This window comes from Danio aesculapii, chromosome 11 (genome assembly GCF_903798145.1).
Source record: "Danio aesculapii chromosome 11, fDanAes4.1, whole genome shotgun sequence".
Taxonomy (NCBI): Eukaryota; Metazoa; Chordata; class Actinopteri; order Cypriniformes; family Danionidae; genus Danio; species Danio aesculapii.
The window spans coordinates 14,290,133-14,306,702 of NC_079445.1; the positions used below are offsets into that span (position 1 = coordinate 14,290,133).

Genomic DNA, 16,570 nt, shown 5'->3' on the forward strand with positions numbered 1-16,570 from the left:
CATACAAACTGTGGGATGAGTAAAAACTCTATCCTTTTTATCTGTAGTAACTAAGAACTTTTAATCAGAACTGGAACATTCCTTTAAAAAAAATGTTGTGTATTGCTCAGTCTTTTTAAAACAATACTGCCATGTCTAAGAAAAGATGTGTCAATCCCACAGGATTTATTACTACTTTAAGAAAACCAAAATGAAAATAAATTAAATGCATCTCACAGCTTCTTTATTAATAAACTGAGCTTTTTTTATGTGAGATTGAAAATATTTTGTAGTGCATGCAACATATGCTTCGCAAAAAGGGAAGTTAAATGAAGTCAATGAAAGGAAACGCTATTTAAAGCGAACGGACACTGATCGGTTGAGTTTGGTTTAATCTTCAGACTTTTCTATATGACATCATTATTTCATTCACAAAAAAATAAATAAAACAAAAAAATTATTATTTTAAAATAAAAATGAAATGAGGTTAGAGAGTATCATGGGGGAAGATAAAGTAATATATAAAATATAAAACAGGTAAAAATCAATTAAAGAAATAACAGCTTATCAAAAGATACTGAACGTTTATTCTCTGCCTTGACATTGTTCTCTTTGCATGTTGTTGCATTTCATCAGTAAAGTCCATGTTTGGGAGGGTGTGTTTGGGCTCACATGATGGTGCAGCACTTGCATGGTTGTTTCTCCTTGCTCTTGACCTCAGCAGTGTCCCCTTCTGGCTGCTCAGACTCTTTTGCTGCCTCTTCAGCCTTATCTGCCTCTGCTGGGCTGCCATTAGGGGGCGCCTGCTCCTGCTTGGTGTCACTGCCAGCAGTTTTGCTTTCTCCATCCTCAATGAGCACCACCTCAGCCTTCACAGTCGTGCTCTCCATCCCCAAAACCTTCTTTGTTTCATCCTCGTCCTCTACGCTCTGGTAACCCATGAACACCATTGTAACTGGGTTCTCCGCACTTGCTCCGCTCACTTCCGTCTGAGGGGCTGCGGGATTTGCTTCTACGCCTGTGATCTCCATGATGGGGGTAGAGCTAGCTGCAGCTGGGGTTACATCTTTATCAACTTCCTCCTCCTTCTCTGCTTGCCCTCGCTCCAGTCGTGGCGTTGTCTTGCTACTCTCACCCATGGTCACCTCATCAGCTTTATGGAGGAGCTCATCTACCTCTGAGGAGCTCAGCTGGTGAACGCCATTGGTTACTGTGCCGTCCACACTGCGCACTTCATGCACCACTATATAGAGAAAAACAAGACAAACTGAGTCAGGAAAAGTCCTCTGAGACCTCTCAGTAATTTTCTGACTGACTGCATTTTGTTTCTGAACTGACAAGACAAACAAGAGTGCCCAAGTGACTTGAACAAACAAGAGTGCCCAAGATCAAGAAAAGGTTGCAGGTTTCATGTGTTTAAAGTAATTTTTTTCTCTAAAGTGAAAGGAAAAAAGAAAAGGAAAAGAAATGTCTTAATCTTCTAAAAATAAGTTTTAATATGCCTTTTGCAAAGACGTAAAATAATAATATACTTTGTTTGACACTAACCGTCACAGAGTAAATTTTACCCATCCCATTTCAAATGTACCTATCAGATCTTCAACAAAACATTCAAGCATCTAAGTCATTGACTTTTGCAAAAATTGTCTCATTTACAATTCCTTGAGGTCAAAAATTGTTTAGTTAAATAAATAAAATCACAATGAGTAGTGATTTGGAGTGAAATAAGTGATATGTCCAGCTCGATCACCTCAGTATCTGACAGCGATCCAGAGCCTCTGAGACTCAACCCATGATCAAATCTTTAAGTTTTAGTCTACTCTTATTGGTGTTCTCTTATTTAAACTATCAATTTTAAGGAGGGCGAGACAGAATCTGCCAACATTTTTTGCTATTTCTGTGGAGAATAAAAAAAAAAAAATCAGCAGATTTATTTGGTATGATCAGTATCATAATTAAAAACTTAATATATGAAATAAATAAAAAAACTTTTTTAACTTTTATTAAATGTTTACAATGCAAATCCAACTAGATCTATTAATTTGGTAAGCAAAGCAAGTCTCTCATATACAGTTGAAGTCAGAATTATTAGCCCCTTTGATTTTTTTTTTCTTCTTAAAATATTTCCCAAATGATGTTTAACAGAGCAAAGACATTTTCACATTATGTCTGATAATATTTTTTCTTCTGGAGAAAGTCTTATTTGTTTTATTTTGGCTGGAATAAAAGCAGTTTTTAATTTTTTTTTAAATTTCAAAATCATCAGCCCCTTTAAGCTAATTTTTTTTTTCTTCGATAGTCTACAAACAAACCATCATTATGTATTATTCACTGTCATCATGTCAAAGATAAAATAAATCAGTTATTAGAAATGAGTTATTAAAACTATTGTGTTTAGAAATATGTTGAAAAAAATCTTCTTTCTGTTAAACAGAAATTGGGGAAAATATAAACAGGGGGCTAATAATTCCAGGGGGTTAATAATTCTGACTTCAACTGTATCTGCTAAAAGACAAAATTGCTTTACAATAGCCGACAGCTAGCTCTCTGCAACTCTCACATGGTCGCCCACTGGGGCTAAGCAGGGCTGCGCCCGGTCAGTACCTGGATGGGAGACAACATGGGAAAGCTAGTTTGCTGCCGGAAGTGGTGTTAGTGAGACCAGCAGGGGCGCCCAACCTGCGGTCTGTGTGGATCCTAATGCCCCAGTATAGTGATGGGGACTCTATACTGCTCAGTGAGTGCAGTCTTTCGGATGAGACATTAAACCGAGGTCCTGACTCTCTGTGGTCAATAAAAAATCCCAGAATGTCCTTCGAAAAAGAATAGGGGTTTAACCCTGGCATCCTGGCCAAATCTGCCCACTGGCCTCTGTCCATCATGGCCTCCTAACCATCCCCAGATCATAATTGGCTTCATCAATCTCTCTCCTCTCCACCAATCAGCTGGTGTGTGGTGTGCAGTCTAGTGCAAAATGGCTGCCGTTGCCATCCAGGTGGATGCTGCACACTGGTGGTGGATGGGGAGATTCCCCCCTATGTGTAAAGCGCTTTGAGTGCCCAGAAAAGCACTATATAAATGTAAGAAATTATTATTATTATTATTATTATTATTATTATTCATAATAATAATATGTATTGTAAATAAATCATTTTATAGTAGTCATTATTATTACTAAATATACACATTTACACAAGTATGCAAGTATACAAGTATCAATGACGGGCTAAAAATCTGCTGCACTCACAGATTACGTGTTGGCCTAATTATAAGACTAAACAAATGAATAATTAATTAGGTGAAGCTGTGCTCTTGAATTTGTCATTGAATCATACATCATAAGCAGTGATGTGAATTATTGTTCGTTATTGTCAATAGGCTAATTTAGTCATTTAAATTACACGGATATCTTAATATATGATTAATATTAAACCAACAAAATATGAATTTACTGAGTTTTTGTCAGTGCAGACTTGTTTATCTCATAGCTAACCTATCATTATGAAAGTAAAAATGCAGCCTGCATTAAAAATGCCTCAAATTAAAAAACAGGACAAAAATATAGTTGATGATTAGATACTTATTTAGACTTTATTTAGACTTCAGATACTTATGTTACCACAGTGGCATAATACAGTGAAATAATGCTTTTTTAGCATTTCTAAACAGAATTTGTACATGGGTAAAATTTACCTTCATTGGCGGTTATAGGTAGGTCTATACAACGACTCCTAGCAGTACATTCATGAATTTCTGTCAAACAAATCATTTTAAATTACTTTCTAATTGTATGTTTTACATGTTGCTTACAATAGCTATGTTTCCATCCAAAGATCCAAATTAAACTTATGCACAAAACTGGAATTTCGCATAAAACATTTCCATTCAATGAATCAAAGAGTTCAAAATCGTCAGTTTATATTGAACGGCATCAAATATCAAAAATAAAAATCTAATTTGGTGTGATAGGAGAAGCCAATGCATCTCTTTCTTATCTAATAAATTAGACAAAATACAGTAAACACAGTCAAAGCTGGCTTTTGAAGGCACAAGACCGCACCTTGGAAGACAGGAAGACAGTTCTTGGAGGTAATAATACTAGCCCACTTTAAAGTCAACATGAAAATAAAATTGACTCTTGTTCTATATAGTACTGCTTGTTGTAAACAATGGATCCTATAACCTCAAATACCATAACCTTCCCTCCCCCTCGAAATGACTATTCTTCTGTTATGGTCACATTGAATGCCTTAAGGGGCGGCTCTATCAGTGGCCATCTGATTTCTTCCCTCCTCAATTTTGTTAGCAATGCCCATCTTCCAATGATCCAATTGGTTCCCAAAGGATGAAATCATGCACAGCCAAACAGTCCTTTCCACACTTCACATTCAAATGGATGTTTGCTACGAAATTGTAAAAAAGGACATCTGTTTCATGCTGACTTTAATGACGAATGGTTCTCACTTCTTTCTCATATATTACATTTAAAAATGAAGAATGGGTCCTCCGGACTAGGGTTTAAGCGTTGGGCTAATGACCCACCTCGTAAAGATTAGGGGCTCTATTTTAACGGTCTAGGCACAAAGTCTGAAGCGCAGGGCGCAAAGCATGATGGGCATGTCTGAATCCACTTTTGCTATTTTAAGGATGGGAAAATATGCTCTGCGCTGCGGCGCAGGGTCTAACATGGTTGAGCTTATTCTCTCAATAAGTTATAGGTGTTTTTTGAGAATAAAACAATCAGTCTCATCTCCTATTCCCTTTAAGAGTCGCTACATGGCGCATTTGCTATTTACATGGCAGACTTTGTAAGTGGAAAAACTGAACACTTCACTAGCGAGAAAACAGTTAAACAGCATCTGCATCGTGAGGATAATGAGCCTCCTTCATTCGGCCTTGACTTTCACTTTCTCTCTTTCGTGGATAAGGAAACAGTGAAAACTCACTCCACTGAAGACATGCATTAGCCTCCATAAATAATTTCGTTTGTTAAATGCAAAGATTGGTTTCAAAACTATTTCTAAATTCAGTTCTAATATCCAGCAAACGAATAAATGAACAATGATAGGGCCCTAGATGTTATGGAACACCAACATGGTGCGGCTAAATATCAGCTTCGATATAAATGGCCCTGGGAGTAAGTAAGTCAGAATGACTTCTTCATCCACTCAAATATACCTGTCACTTTCTCCCATTTTTGTTAATACACGATCAAATTTTTTTTTTAACGTGCACACTGGAATTTATTCAGCAAATGTCTGTCCATTGTAGTTTATGCAAATAAAAAAAGTTTATCCTACTCAAGTCATGTGCATATGTATTTTATATGCGTTTTTAAAATGTATGAGTATTTCTATTAAGCATTTTATGCAATAGCGCATACAAGGTGGATACTAACATAGCTAATGTAAGCCTACGAAAACATCAATCTACTAATTGATGAAATCTATGGAAAACATACTGTACTTGTTAGGAACTATTGTTAGTATTGTCTTTCTTAATTACGTGTTAAGTGAGCCTCACTTGCTAGAAGTGCTCACTTGAGTGAGGGATCAAACACAGGGAAAGTGTGGCAAGCTGAGTAAACAAAGCAGGAAGCAAGCAGTGATGCTGGTGTTAGCATTAGTAGCTAGAAACATTGGCCATAAAAACAGATACAATATGAGTGAAACATGTATATTAAATATCCATAACATTTAGAAAAATATATTTAAAATGTATTAAATTACTATTGTATAACAACACACATTTAAGTGGGGAAAGTAAAGTTGGACTTATGGCACATGGCCAAGCTTAGCGGCTGCATGCTCACAACTAGCAGTCAAGTTGCAGGGTGACCAAATAGGCATTAACTGGTCTTTTGTTTTCTGCCAGAAAATAATTATAATAGTCAAAAAAAAAAAAAAAAACTTTTTGTGTTTGTGGTATCCTGCATTTAAAGCCAAGCTCAGATGAACTTCTTCCTTTATGAGAAGTGACCATTGATTACACATCAAGGTGTGCTATTTTTAAAACTGACAAATGTAAGATCCAAATGTTCATGCTGGTTCAAACTAGCTCACCCTCCTGTTGTTCCAAATTGATCTTACTCACTTTCTATAATAGAATTAGGGCTGCACAACATATCGTTTTAGCATCGATATCGCAATGTGCGCATCTGCAATAGTCACATCACAGGATCTGCAATGTTGAGTTGTGATTATAATGACCAGAAACCACGTTTCACAACGTGATTTGTGTGGTCATTGCAAATTTGAATCTTAACAGAGTAAAATTTTTTAATATGAATTTGTTTTAAGGAACTGTGACTAAGCGAATTAAAAAAAATTAAATGTAACAATGATTAAATTGTATTGAATTATTTATACAATGAAGACAATGCAATGTTATTCGATTAATGTTGAATTTATGTTCTTAGACTCCACAGAAAACCAGAAAAGACAAAACATTTATAAAATCTATTTTCTATTGTATTAATCTATGGTTGCAAATTGTTTATGTTTTATGCAGATTTACAAATTCTTTACAAGTAGTGTTATTTAGGTCCTCATTTGTGAAATTATATTCATATCGCAATGTATATCGCAGAAAAACAAAATATTGGTATTTCATTTTTTTCCAATATCGTGCAGCCCTAGGTGGAATGCAAAAGAGGTGTTTAGCACTGCAAAAACAAGCTACTAAACAATGAAAGCTGGAAATTGTCACCACAGAGACAATTCTTATTTGCGTGATAAACATTACATTTTACAAGCCAGTCCCATTGGAAAAAAATACCTGTTGTGACATTTCCGCATATTATTTTTTATGGTTCTTGAGCATTTTAGGACATTTTTTAGGTAAAATATCCAATAAGCCAAAATTTTTATGTGTATATCCATCATAGGAAATAAACAAGTGTAATTAAAGTGGCATGAACATACATGAACAAAATTAACCATTAATACTTCACAGTAGGATTCCTGAGCAAACAATGAACAATACATTACAGTGTTTATTAATCTTGTTAATATTAAGGGGAGAGCAGCGACCAAAGTAACATTTTTAATAAAACCTAACTTTAAAAGATAATGTTTATGGCAGAAATATATTTTTGCTGTGGTTACTACCTCACAAGAGTGTTATTTTGTATCAATGTAGAACTTCAATATAACGTCACATAAAAGGTACACATTATTACTTATTACTTAACACACAGGTGCGTCAAAAGTACCACAACAATATTTGTTAGATTTACTGGCTTAATCTTGTTTATTTTAATTATATCTGACTGACCTTGTTAATGTTAACTGCAAACATATTTTGTCCTATATTTTTGCAAAAAATATTAAGCGGAATTTTCATTTTAACTTTTAGTTCCATCAAATGTTTCAAAAGCAATTCAATGCAAAATGTTACAATTTTCTCACATTTTTTTATAATTTTTATTATTATTGGCAATATGCATTATTTCATAAAACATATCAATCAAATCACTAAAAACTCTATTGTCTATTAACAGTTGGACATTGTTACTTTCGTCCCCACAGGAACTCTTGCAATTTAATTCTTATTTAAACTGAAAAACTCAGACATTTCAAACTTAAGGATATGTTGTTGCACTAAATAACCTGTAGATTTATCATTAGAGTGACACATGAAAAGAGAAACAAAACTACAATAATCTTGTTTTTGCACATGAAAAACTGAAATTTTGAGGGTTCCGAAATCACATGATATTTGGCAGCTCCATCAAGAGTTGCATGCTGAATGTGCTATCGCACAGTGTTATAGCCTGGAAAGGCTAGTTGTCAGGGCTTCGAGAAAATCACTGTGGTACTTTCGTCCCATGTTACTTTCATCTCTACTATCCCCTAATATATGTTAATATTTTTTAATTAGTCTTTCATTGTATTTGTTATCTCACAGTTCATTAACTCATTTCTAAAAGCTACGAAATGTCAATGCCTTTTGTAAATTTTAATATGCTACTTGAAGATACATATTTTCCACTTAATCGGAATGATTTCACATGTGTCACATGACCCACAAGATAGCGAACAAGAATATGGGAAAAGTGAGCATTAAAAAATAATACAGAAATAATAATAATACAGGCTTGGAACAAAATGAGGGAGGTTAAATTTATGTTTGTTAATGGTTAAAGAATAAAGGGCTAGATGAGAAAAACATTTACTCACCCTTTTTTAACGCACGCACGCACGCACGCACGCACGCACACACACACACACACACACACACACACACACACACACACACACACACACACACACACACACATGTCTTTGTTTACTTATGGGAAACCAGTAGCCACTGACGTCTGAAAAGATACTCTGAAAGAATACTGTATAATAATAAAACAAAATACTCTGGTGGTCAATGGCAGCCAGTTTCAGTATCTTTCAAACAGTAATAATAATCCAACAGGTTTGAAACAATTATAGGGTGAGTAAATGAATACATTTAGTGTGAACTAGCCCTTTAATCTTGAACACCAGGTTTGATCAATTAAGATAAATTAGAGCTGAATAATTTTCCAGAATATATTTTGTGCACTTCTCATAAAGCAGGTATATCTAGCAAAGCCAAGCACGCCTGCTCTATTGCCAGCCACCTTTCTGTTCATCCTCATAGACTTTGACCCCCTGCTGCGAGAGGTCTTTGGGGAGCAGTGTGTTAGTGGACAGGACTTTGGTCTCGCCAGTCACCAGGTCCTTCTCAACTGTGATCTCTACGGAGTACATTGCTGCAGTGCATGTAAAAAGAAGCATTACCATCCTGCAATGAAGCGCTGTCATACTCAGATTAAGTCATTTAACACACACTCACAGACACTTTCATACATTTTTGGGCCTGTTCCCTTCTCTAATCAAATAACTAGACAAAGGAGCCCATCTCTATATGACTATAATAATGTTAAATGAGTAAAGACAGATAGACAGTATGTTTGATGGTGTTTTAATGTCATGTTATGATGATTTGTCTTAATTAGAGATAAATCTTCATTATAATGTTTCATTTCTATACATAAAAATATTAATCATCAGAAAATAATCAGTTTTTGTGTGTTTTGCAATGATTGTATATGGTAAAAGTAAAAAAAATCCATGGGCTTCATATGAAATTGCATACTTTTTGATTTAAAGTATTAATGTTTATTATTGATTATGTTGTTACAGGAGAATTATCTGCATTTTTTGTGACAAATTTTATTTCCAATGTGCTTAAAGGTGTCTCTTTTGTTTTGTAGGTTGAGAACTTGTAGCTTGTCACCTTATACTACATCCATGAATCTGTTATCATGACTAAAGAGGCAATAATAATTGAATAATTATCATAATAGGCAATAATTGAGTTCATTTGTATAAACATTTTTCATATTTTATTTTTGTAACAGTGTAAATACAGTACACAGTAAAAAAATGTTGGGTTCCACACAATCGATTTGTGTTGGGACAACATTAAGGAATTTGCTTAGCTTAATATATTTTACAATTTTAAGTAGGTTGAACATAAAATAATTAAGTTGTCCCCCCAAAAAACCAACCCAGATTCATTCTAAAAACGTACCTCTATATACATTTCTGGAGAGCAGCAAATATGTTCCAGGAGCTATGTTTTTTTTTTTTGCAGTTTTTGTTTTCGCGAATGCACCAGATCTAAAATTTCTCTCGCAAGAGCCATTCACGCCTACTCTTCTTGCATAAATCCACCAGAGTCCGCTGTCGACTGACTGACCAATCGACTGAATCTGTCTACCACGTTTTCAAATTTTACCACATTCGCACACTTTTATACTTGTTTATTCATTTATAAATATTTTTTTTCTGGTTTTTGTCTTTCCTGCTCTCTGGAACCGTTCTCAAATGCGTCTCAAGTCTGCCAGCGTACATGGCGAGCTATCTGAACAAATTTGTAACATCAGCAAAGCCGTCCACACAGAGGTAAGCGATCAGTTAGTAAGCGCGAAAAGGAACGCCCTCATACCGCCCCGTTGCATTTGTCTTAAAAATGAAATGCAGCCATACGTACTTCTAGCTACATAATTTGCGATCTCCAGAAATTCATGGAGCCTGTTTTGCAAAAAACTCAATAATTGTGTTGTTTCAACTTATTTTAAATAAGCAATTTGAACAATCCAAAAAAAAAAAAAAAAAACATAATTTGAATGTAATTATCTGTTTTTGACAATGAATTCTCCTGAAACAAAATTTGTCATCTTGGAATAATGTGACCCTTCGCAATGTCCCGCCCCACTTCTCTATGTCCGATAAGCTTTCAGTACTAGCCATAGCACTCCCCTATCAAATTGTGTACTCCAAAGAGAAATTGTGAATAATTTCTGAAAAAAAAACCCAACACCTTTATTTCAGTCAGAAGCATACCTAAAGGCCTGAAATATGTATACGAGAGATATATTCAGCATGTGATTGTAAAAAAAAGATGAATCTACAGCCTACCGTTCAAGTATAGTGATGCGCACTTTGGAACACTTAATTTTACCGTAATTAAACTGTTACATACTGATTTCCTAACACAGACAGACAAAGACAGGGCCCAGAATATCAGTGCTATGATTACTATACTATTTTCACATACTGTTTTTTATATACCATATGCTGTAGAAAAGTATGCAATTTCTGAATGCAGCCATATCAATTCAGAGGCAGCACTGCTATGGCAACTAATACTTTAATAGTATAATTTTCCAAAAATTACATTCTTTAACATTGTTATTCAGCTTAGTTTATGATTGAGACACACATGAAAGCACACACATGCAAACACAGCAACCAAGAGAACAGAAAATCAGAAGACAAGATTAGTTGAAATCAAGACAAGATTGGATTTTCTGGTTTTGTAATCAAGTGGACACACACATAGGCACACATTAGAGGGAATATGCCATTTCACCTGCCAGATAACACTGACATTAAAAAAAAAAAACTTTCTAAAAAGTCTTGTCTGGCTGTATTTACCACTGCTGAAAACACTGGTTCAGAAATCAGTTTCACACATATTTCTTAATATAAAAACAAGAGCAGTTAAAAAAGATAACATTTTAACATAGACATCATTTTTACATTGGTTTCATCTGGATATTAAATTATTATTTTAATTTTGGTGCGTTTACATTTTTAGGACATAAATTCAGCCATCAGTTTGGCACATTATATAATAAAAAAACAATAGGAGTTGAAATGTTTCTAAGCATACACTGAACATAGACAACAATATCTCACAACATTAACCAACATAGGCTCATTCTGAAAACGTAGCCCTATATACATTTCTGGAGATCGCGATTATGGAAGTGGATTAGGGAAGTCGATGGTTGGGTGAATCAGTGCTTTTGAAAACACTATTGGTTGGGATTAGGAAAGTAGGAGGGTGGGTCAGTCGATCGGTCAGTCAGTCAGTCCACAGCAGCCTCGGGTGGATTTACGCGAGAACAGCAGGCACGAATGGCACTCGCGAAAGAAATTTGAGATCTCAGAAAACGTACACAGCGGCCTTTGGTGGACTTGTGAAAACAAAAACAGGAAAAAACTTACCTACTGGGATGTATTTGGCGCTCTCCACAAATGTTTATAGCAGTACGTTTTCAGAATGAGCCTAGGTTGACATTAACATGGTATATACTAAAAAGTTTTAAGGCTTTCTCCCAATTCTGCAATTGCATACATTCATTTTAAAATAAAACCTTATTCTAAGACCAACTTAACTTTCATGTGCTTTCTATTTTCTTTAATACGTGTACTTTTTTTGTCATAATTAAAGAAGTAAAGGGTAAAAACAGCAGGAAAGTGAGTTTGTGAGCTACGGTTGGACCAACACTCACCTGCTCTCATCATGTCAGAGACACCTCCGGATTTCTCCAGACGAGGGCTGACGTGAACTTTGACCTCTAATTAGGGTCATGAATGAGGACAGAGAAGGATAGAGAATGATAATAAGGTTTAAGAAGCAAGAGTGAGGAAGAGGAAGAGAAAGAGGGAGGATGGGAAGGAAATACTAGACACAACTCTGAAATATCCTTCAACTATTGTAAGCTATAAATTGCTGACATTTAAAATGTGTGGCAATCAAATATTGCTCATGGATAGATTATCATTAGAGATGTATCATGTGTAAAACTTTAGGATGTTACCTTTAACAGATTCTGTCACCACCTGCAAGAGAGAGAGGGAAAGCTGTTGTTTAAAGTTTGATCTGATCCATATGATGCATGTGTGTATTTAATATGAAACATCCAAATACAGCCATCAACTACATTATAATTCTGAACAATACACTTGTTCTGTTTACTACAAGAGTACTGCATCAGTGTTAAAGGGTCTTGAATCATGATTTTAACAGAGGTGGTTGTGTTTCACATTACAGAACCCATTTATTTAAATAAAAAATTCTGGTAATTTATTGGGTCCCACTTTATATTAAGTGGCCTTAACTAATATGTACCTACACCGAAATTATTAATTCATTACAATGTACATATTGTGTAAATACATGTTTTGACATAGTACTTATAATTAATTTAATACCTGTGTGTAGTAAGATATTTACATTACGAATTTAGAGAAAAGGATTTTAGGACGTAAGAATTTCTATCATTACATTTGTAATTACACTGTTGACCATGTCTTAAACCTTAACCCACCCTTAAACCTACCCATACCACCAAACCTTTCCAAAGCCGTACTGCTATCCCAACTCAAGAGCACTACAAGTAATCTTTAATACAGTATGAAAACAGTAAGTACATTGTATTTATTTTTTTGATGCAAGTACATGCTAGTTAACATAATATAAAGTGGGACCATTTATTGTTTTTGGCTCATTTAGAAAGATCCGTAAAAACCTGTATAACAAACTTCAGCGGGCATTTACACTAAGCAGTTTTTTTCCATTTTACGGTTACACCGTAACAAAAACAGAGCATTTTGAAAATGGTATCCCATTTCAAATAGATGGGCTAAAATGCAGAATTTTGAGAACACAGGTGTGGCTGTCCACAACTGCTCTCTGATTGGTGTTCTGGACTACTGCTTTTCAAGTCAATCTCCATTGCACAACAATTAGGCTGCGGGTATGAATGTTGGCAAAATAGAGATTTGGGGTTTTGGTTAGAGCCTAAAGTGTCCCATGTAAGTTTTGCCCACAGGATAACACTGCGGCCACTGTGTATCTGCACTGCTTGAACTTTCAGACCAGTTCACTTTCTACCAACTTTCTACTGTCTAGATTTGTCTTAACCTGATTTCACCAAGAAGGACATGTTCCTGGATCAACATCTACTGTAACATTCCACAACATTCCAGTCAGTCACTCAGAATTACAGGATATGTTTACCGTTTATATTAAGTTTAGGCTTACAGTTTTTGCATTTCTACATGATTGTTTTCCTCTAACTTTGGGAACAATTTACAGTTATGGATGTGTTTAGGGGTAGGAAATAGGTACGGATTACATTTTCAAACAAAAATTATGCTCCAGGATCAACATAGATGTTAATCCAGGATCGCATGGTACTTGGCAATATCATGACGTGCCTAGATTTAATGATCTTGGGACACAGAACTGAGTGGGCAGTTAGCATGGATACTCTGTCATCTCTAATTAGCTACAGTATGTAGGACCCATCTGACCTATATCATCAAACATACAGACAAGTGAGAGATGTTTTTCTAAAAAAATCTGTTATTTATTTATTCGCTCATTTGTTCATTTATTTATTTACATGAACGAGCATACGTAGCTAGATAGGTTAGGAAAAATATACAAAAGCAAACATTGCTTTTAATGGTTTAATGGTCATTTAATTGTTTAATGGTCATTTAATTAATTGTTTAATGATTGAAATGTTGCTGGTATATAAAACAATCAAATTATTTTCACTTCCTATTCACTTCATACATGTCAACCCTCCAGTTTTTGCCAGGATTCTCCCGTATTTTACCATTCTATCATCTTATCATGAAGTATTTTTTAATATTTCTCCTATATTTTTAATTTTGAAAGCACGTTGAAATTAACATAAAATGTCCGCATTCATTTTCTTTCTATTAAATCTGTGCGCCGATCATCGCCCTTCATATGCAACCTCTGAATCAGTGAATGCATGTTTAAGCGCTGACTGACGGACGCAATCTGTATGATAAACTGATCCCACATCAGCATCTTTGCGTTCCCTCACAAAACATCCCCACAAAACGAGGAAACGCAAAAACTTATTTTTAAAATAATTAAAATATACATTTTACTATCACTCAGTTTTTTTCCCACCCGTTTTTTTTCTCCCACCCAGTTTTTTTTCCACTCATTTTTTTTTCCCACCATCACGTTCTTTTCAGGTCTCCATATATTTGTGTATACTCTTAAACTAGCTATAATAAAAAGTGTTCATTTCATCTGAACCATGTACACATTTGATTTCACATTTATTTCCAACAACTAAAATGTTCTGTAACTCTTAACATTTTACTGACGTTTACCCTCAGTTTTTCAGTATGTGGTTTCTGTTTGCTATAACAGATAGAGATCAGTATGTTTTTTCTAGTCATCAATAACTAAGCAACACATGTATCTATTTTGGCATTATATTTGTTTCCATAGAAACTGTTCATTTGTACTTGCTGTTTCTTAATTACAGTCATTCAGACAAACATGAAAAAAGCAGTAATCAACACATCTGAACACTGAGAATATCCTGGGAAATTTATTCAAGTAAATAAAAATGTTATTGCAGTCCTGATGACAACGCTTAAACTGTAAGTTGGAGGTCAGCCAATGCCTGGACAGTGACATACAATGTACTTTAAAGGAACTATTAGAGGAAATAATTAGTGTTGTTGATGCATCACTGCTGTTACTACAGAATCTGCTCTGAATGCAGAACACTAATTCTTTCACGAGGCAAAAGTCTGTCTGTCCTAAATGTTTAGCGCATGCTGCTTGAGTGAAACTGCATTGTAAGCAGTACAATCCATCACTTGCTTTAATCAAGATGGCCTTTGTGTAGCCGGACATGAGACGTTTCCCGCATTATGTGTCATGCACAAAGGTTTCAACAGAAGCCTCTGGATCTCAAACCTGGGGTGAAATTTATGGGTTAGAAAGCACATTTGGTCAAAACTCACCATTTTTTCTACTGTCTTGGTGTTGACTTCCTGAAATGCATCTGAAAGGTTTTCTTTGGTGGATGTTGCAGACACACCTGTCTCTAGCTCCTCCAGCTCTCTCTCCAGGCTGTGCTCAAAAGAAAGAGAATGGGTATTGGCTTCTGGTAGTATCCAGAATAGCAAAATCCACTAAAGGAGGTCGATCATTCACATATATGGCTCCTAAAATCTGGAATAGCCTTTAACTGTTTAAGTTTAACTGTTAACGTTATTAGTAATTAGTATTAGTTAATTAGTTCAAGTTATAACTAATAAAGTTTTAAAGTTTCTGCTTTGAAACAATAAATATTGTGAAAAGCGCTACGCAAATAAACTTGAATTGAATTAAAGTGTATTACATCTGTGAATAGTGTTGCAAAGGCTGGCAAATTTCTGGAAACCTTCCAGAAACCTTTCATTATATACATTCATTTTTCATTACTGTTTAAAAATGTATTTTTTAATATGTGGTAAAATACATTTTAAAAGTAAACTTCCTAACCCAGCTCATGGTCTGCTTACAAGGAGGTCTTGTAGCTCCAGCAGAAATTTAATCATGGTATTGAAGATTCAGACCGACTGTTCTGCTATTGGAGATTCTGCCTCTTTTATACCGTTGGGAATAAACTGAGACAAATCAGATAAGAACATTCTTGGCCACTAGATCCATATTACACAGCTTAGGCTGATGTATCCTATATCAGGGCCTTACTATCTAACACATCTACTTCTTTTTAGTACTCGTTTTATTAAAAAGTGTATTCTTAATATTTAAATAATGGTTAAAAACAGGTCGTCATCTTGCTGAGGTGGGCTTACCTGAGAATGGTCTCCTCAAGACCTCTGGTTTTGGCCTCATGCTCCCGCAGCTGTTTAGTTGTCTCGTCTTCCTCCTGTCCTGCAGAGGGTGCACCATCCAGCAGCCATCTTTCCCTAAGTGCCTTTGACTATTAAATAAAAATTAAAAATGTTGATTGTTGGTTGTTTGTTCAAGCAACTTATTACTGTACAACCTTTAACCCCTCCAGACATGGTACCAGATCCAAAATGACATGATTGAAGTTAAGGTTACTGAGTTTTGAGTTTGTTATTTATACACTGTTAAAGAAATCTGTTAAATTTACGGGAAAATACCGGCAGCTGTGGTTGCCAGAATTTTTCTGTAAAAAATACGAAAGTTTATAGAACTGTTTAAATTTATGGAAAATAACCATATTTCATGAACTGATACGATGTTCAGTTCACAAGAACATAGCTTAGTGCATAAAAACGTAGTCATTCAACACACTGATGTGTTCATGTGTGGTTACAATTAGCGAACAGATTTTTACTACATTCGTATCTACATAGTTACCTTTAAACAAAAGAAGATGCAGCATAACATCAACTACTCTTAGTTCATCTTGGACTTGCACACAGATGCTACTATC

The 16,570-nt window shown here is 35.1% G+C and overlaps 1 protein-coding gene across 3 annotated transcripts in view; it reads right to left on the bottom strand.

Moving 5' to 3' along the window:
- Window positions 1–543: 543 nt before the first annotated feature.
- The window catches only part of palm1a (paralemmin 1a), an 83,164-nt gene continuing 67,137 nt past the window's right edge, over window positions 544–16,570 (bottom strand). Inside the window, exons 4-9 of one of the 3 annotated variants that reach the window (XM_056468393.1) lie at window positions 15,960–16,087; window positions 15,120–15,228; window positions 12,131–12,152; window positions 11,822–11,887; window positions 8,594–8,725; window positions 544–1,222 (exon numbers count right to left, since the gene is read on the bottom strand). In XM_056468393.1, the coding sequence (XP_056324368.1) occupies window positions 648–1,222; window positions 8,594–8,725; window positions 11,822–11,887; window positions 12,131–12,152; window positions 15,120–15,228; window positions 15,960–16,087 (1,032 nt within the window). In that variant the 3' untranslated portion in view covers window positions 544–647. The remainder of the gene's footprint in view (window positions 1,223–8,593; window positions 8,726–11,821; window positions 11,888–12,130; window positions 12,153–15,119; window positions 15,229–15,959; window positions 16,088–16,570) is intronic. The other 2 variants (XM_056468394.1, XM_056468395.1) reach the window with 2 other exon arrangements.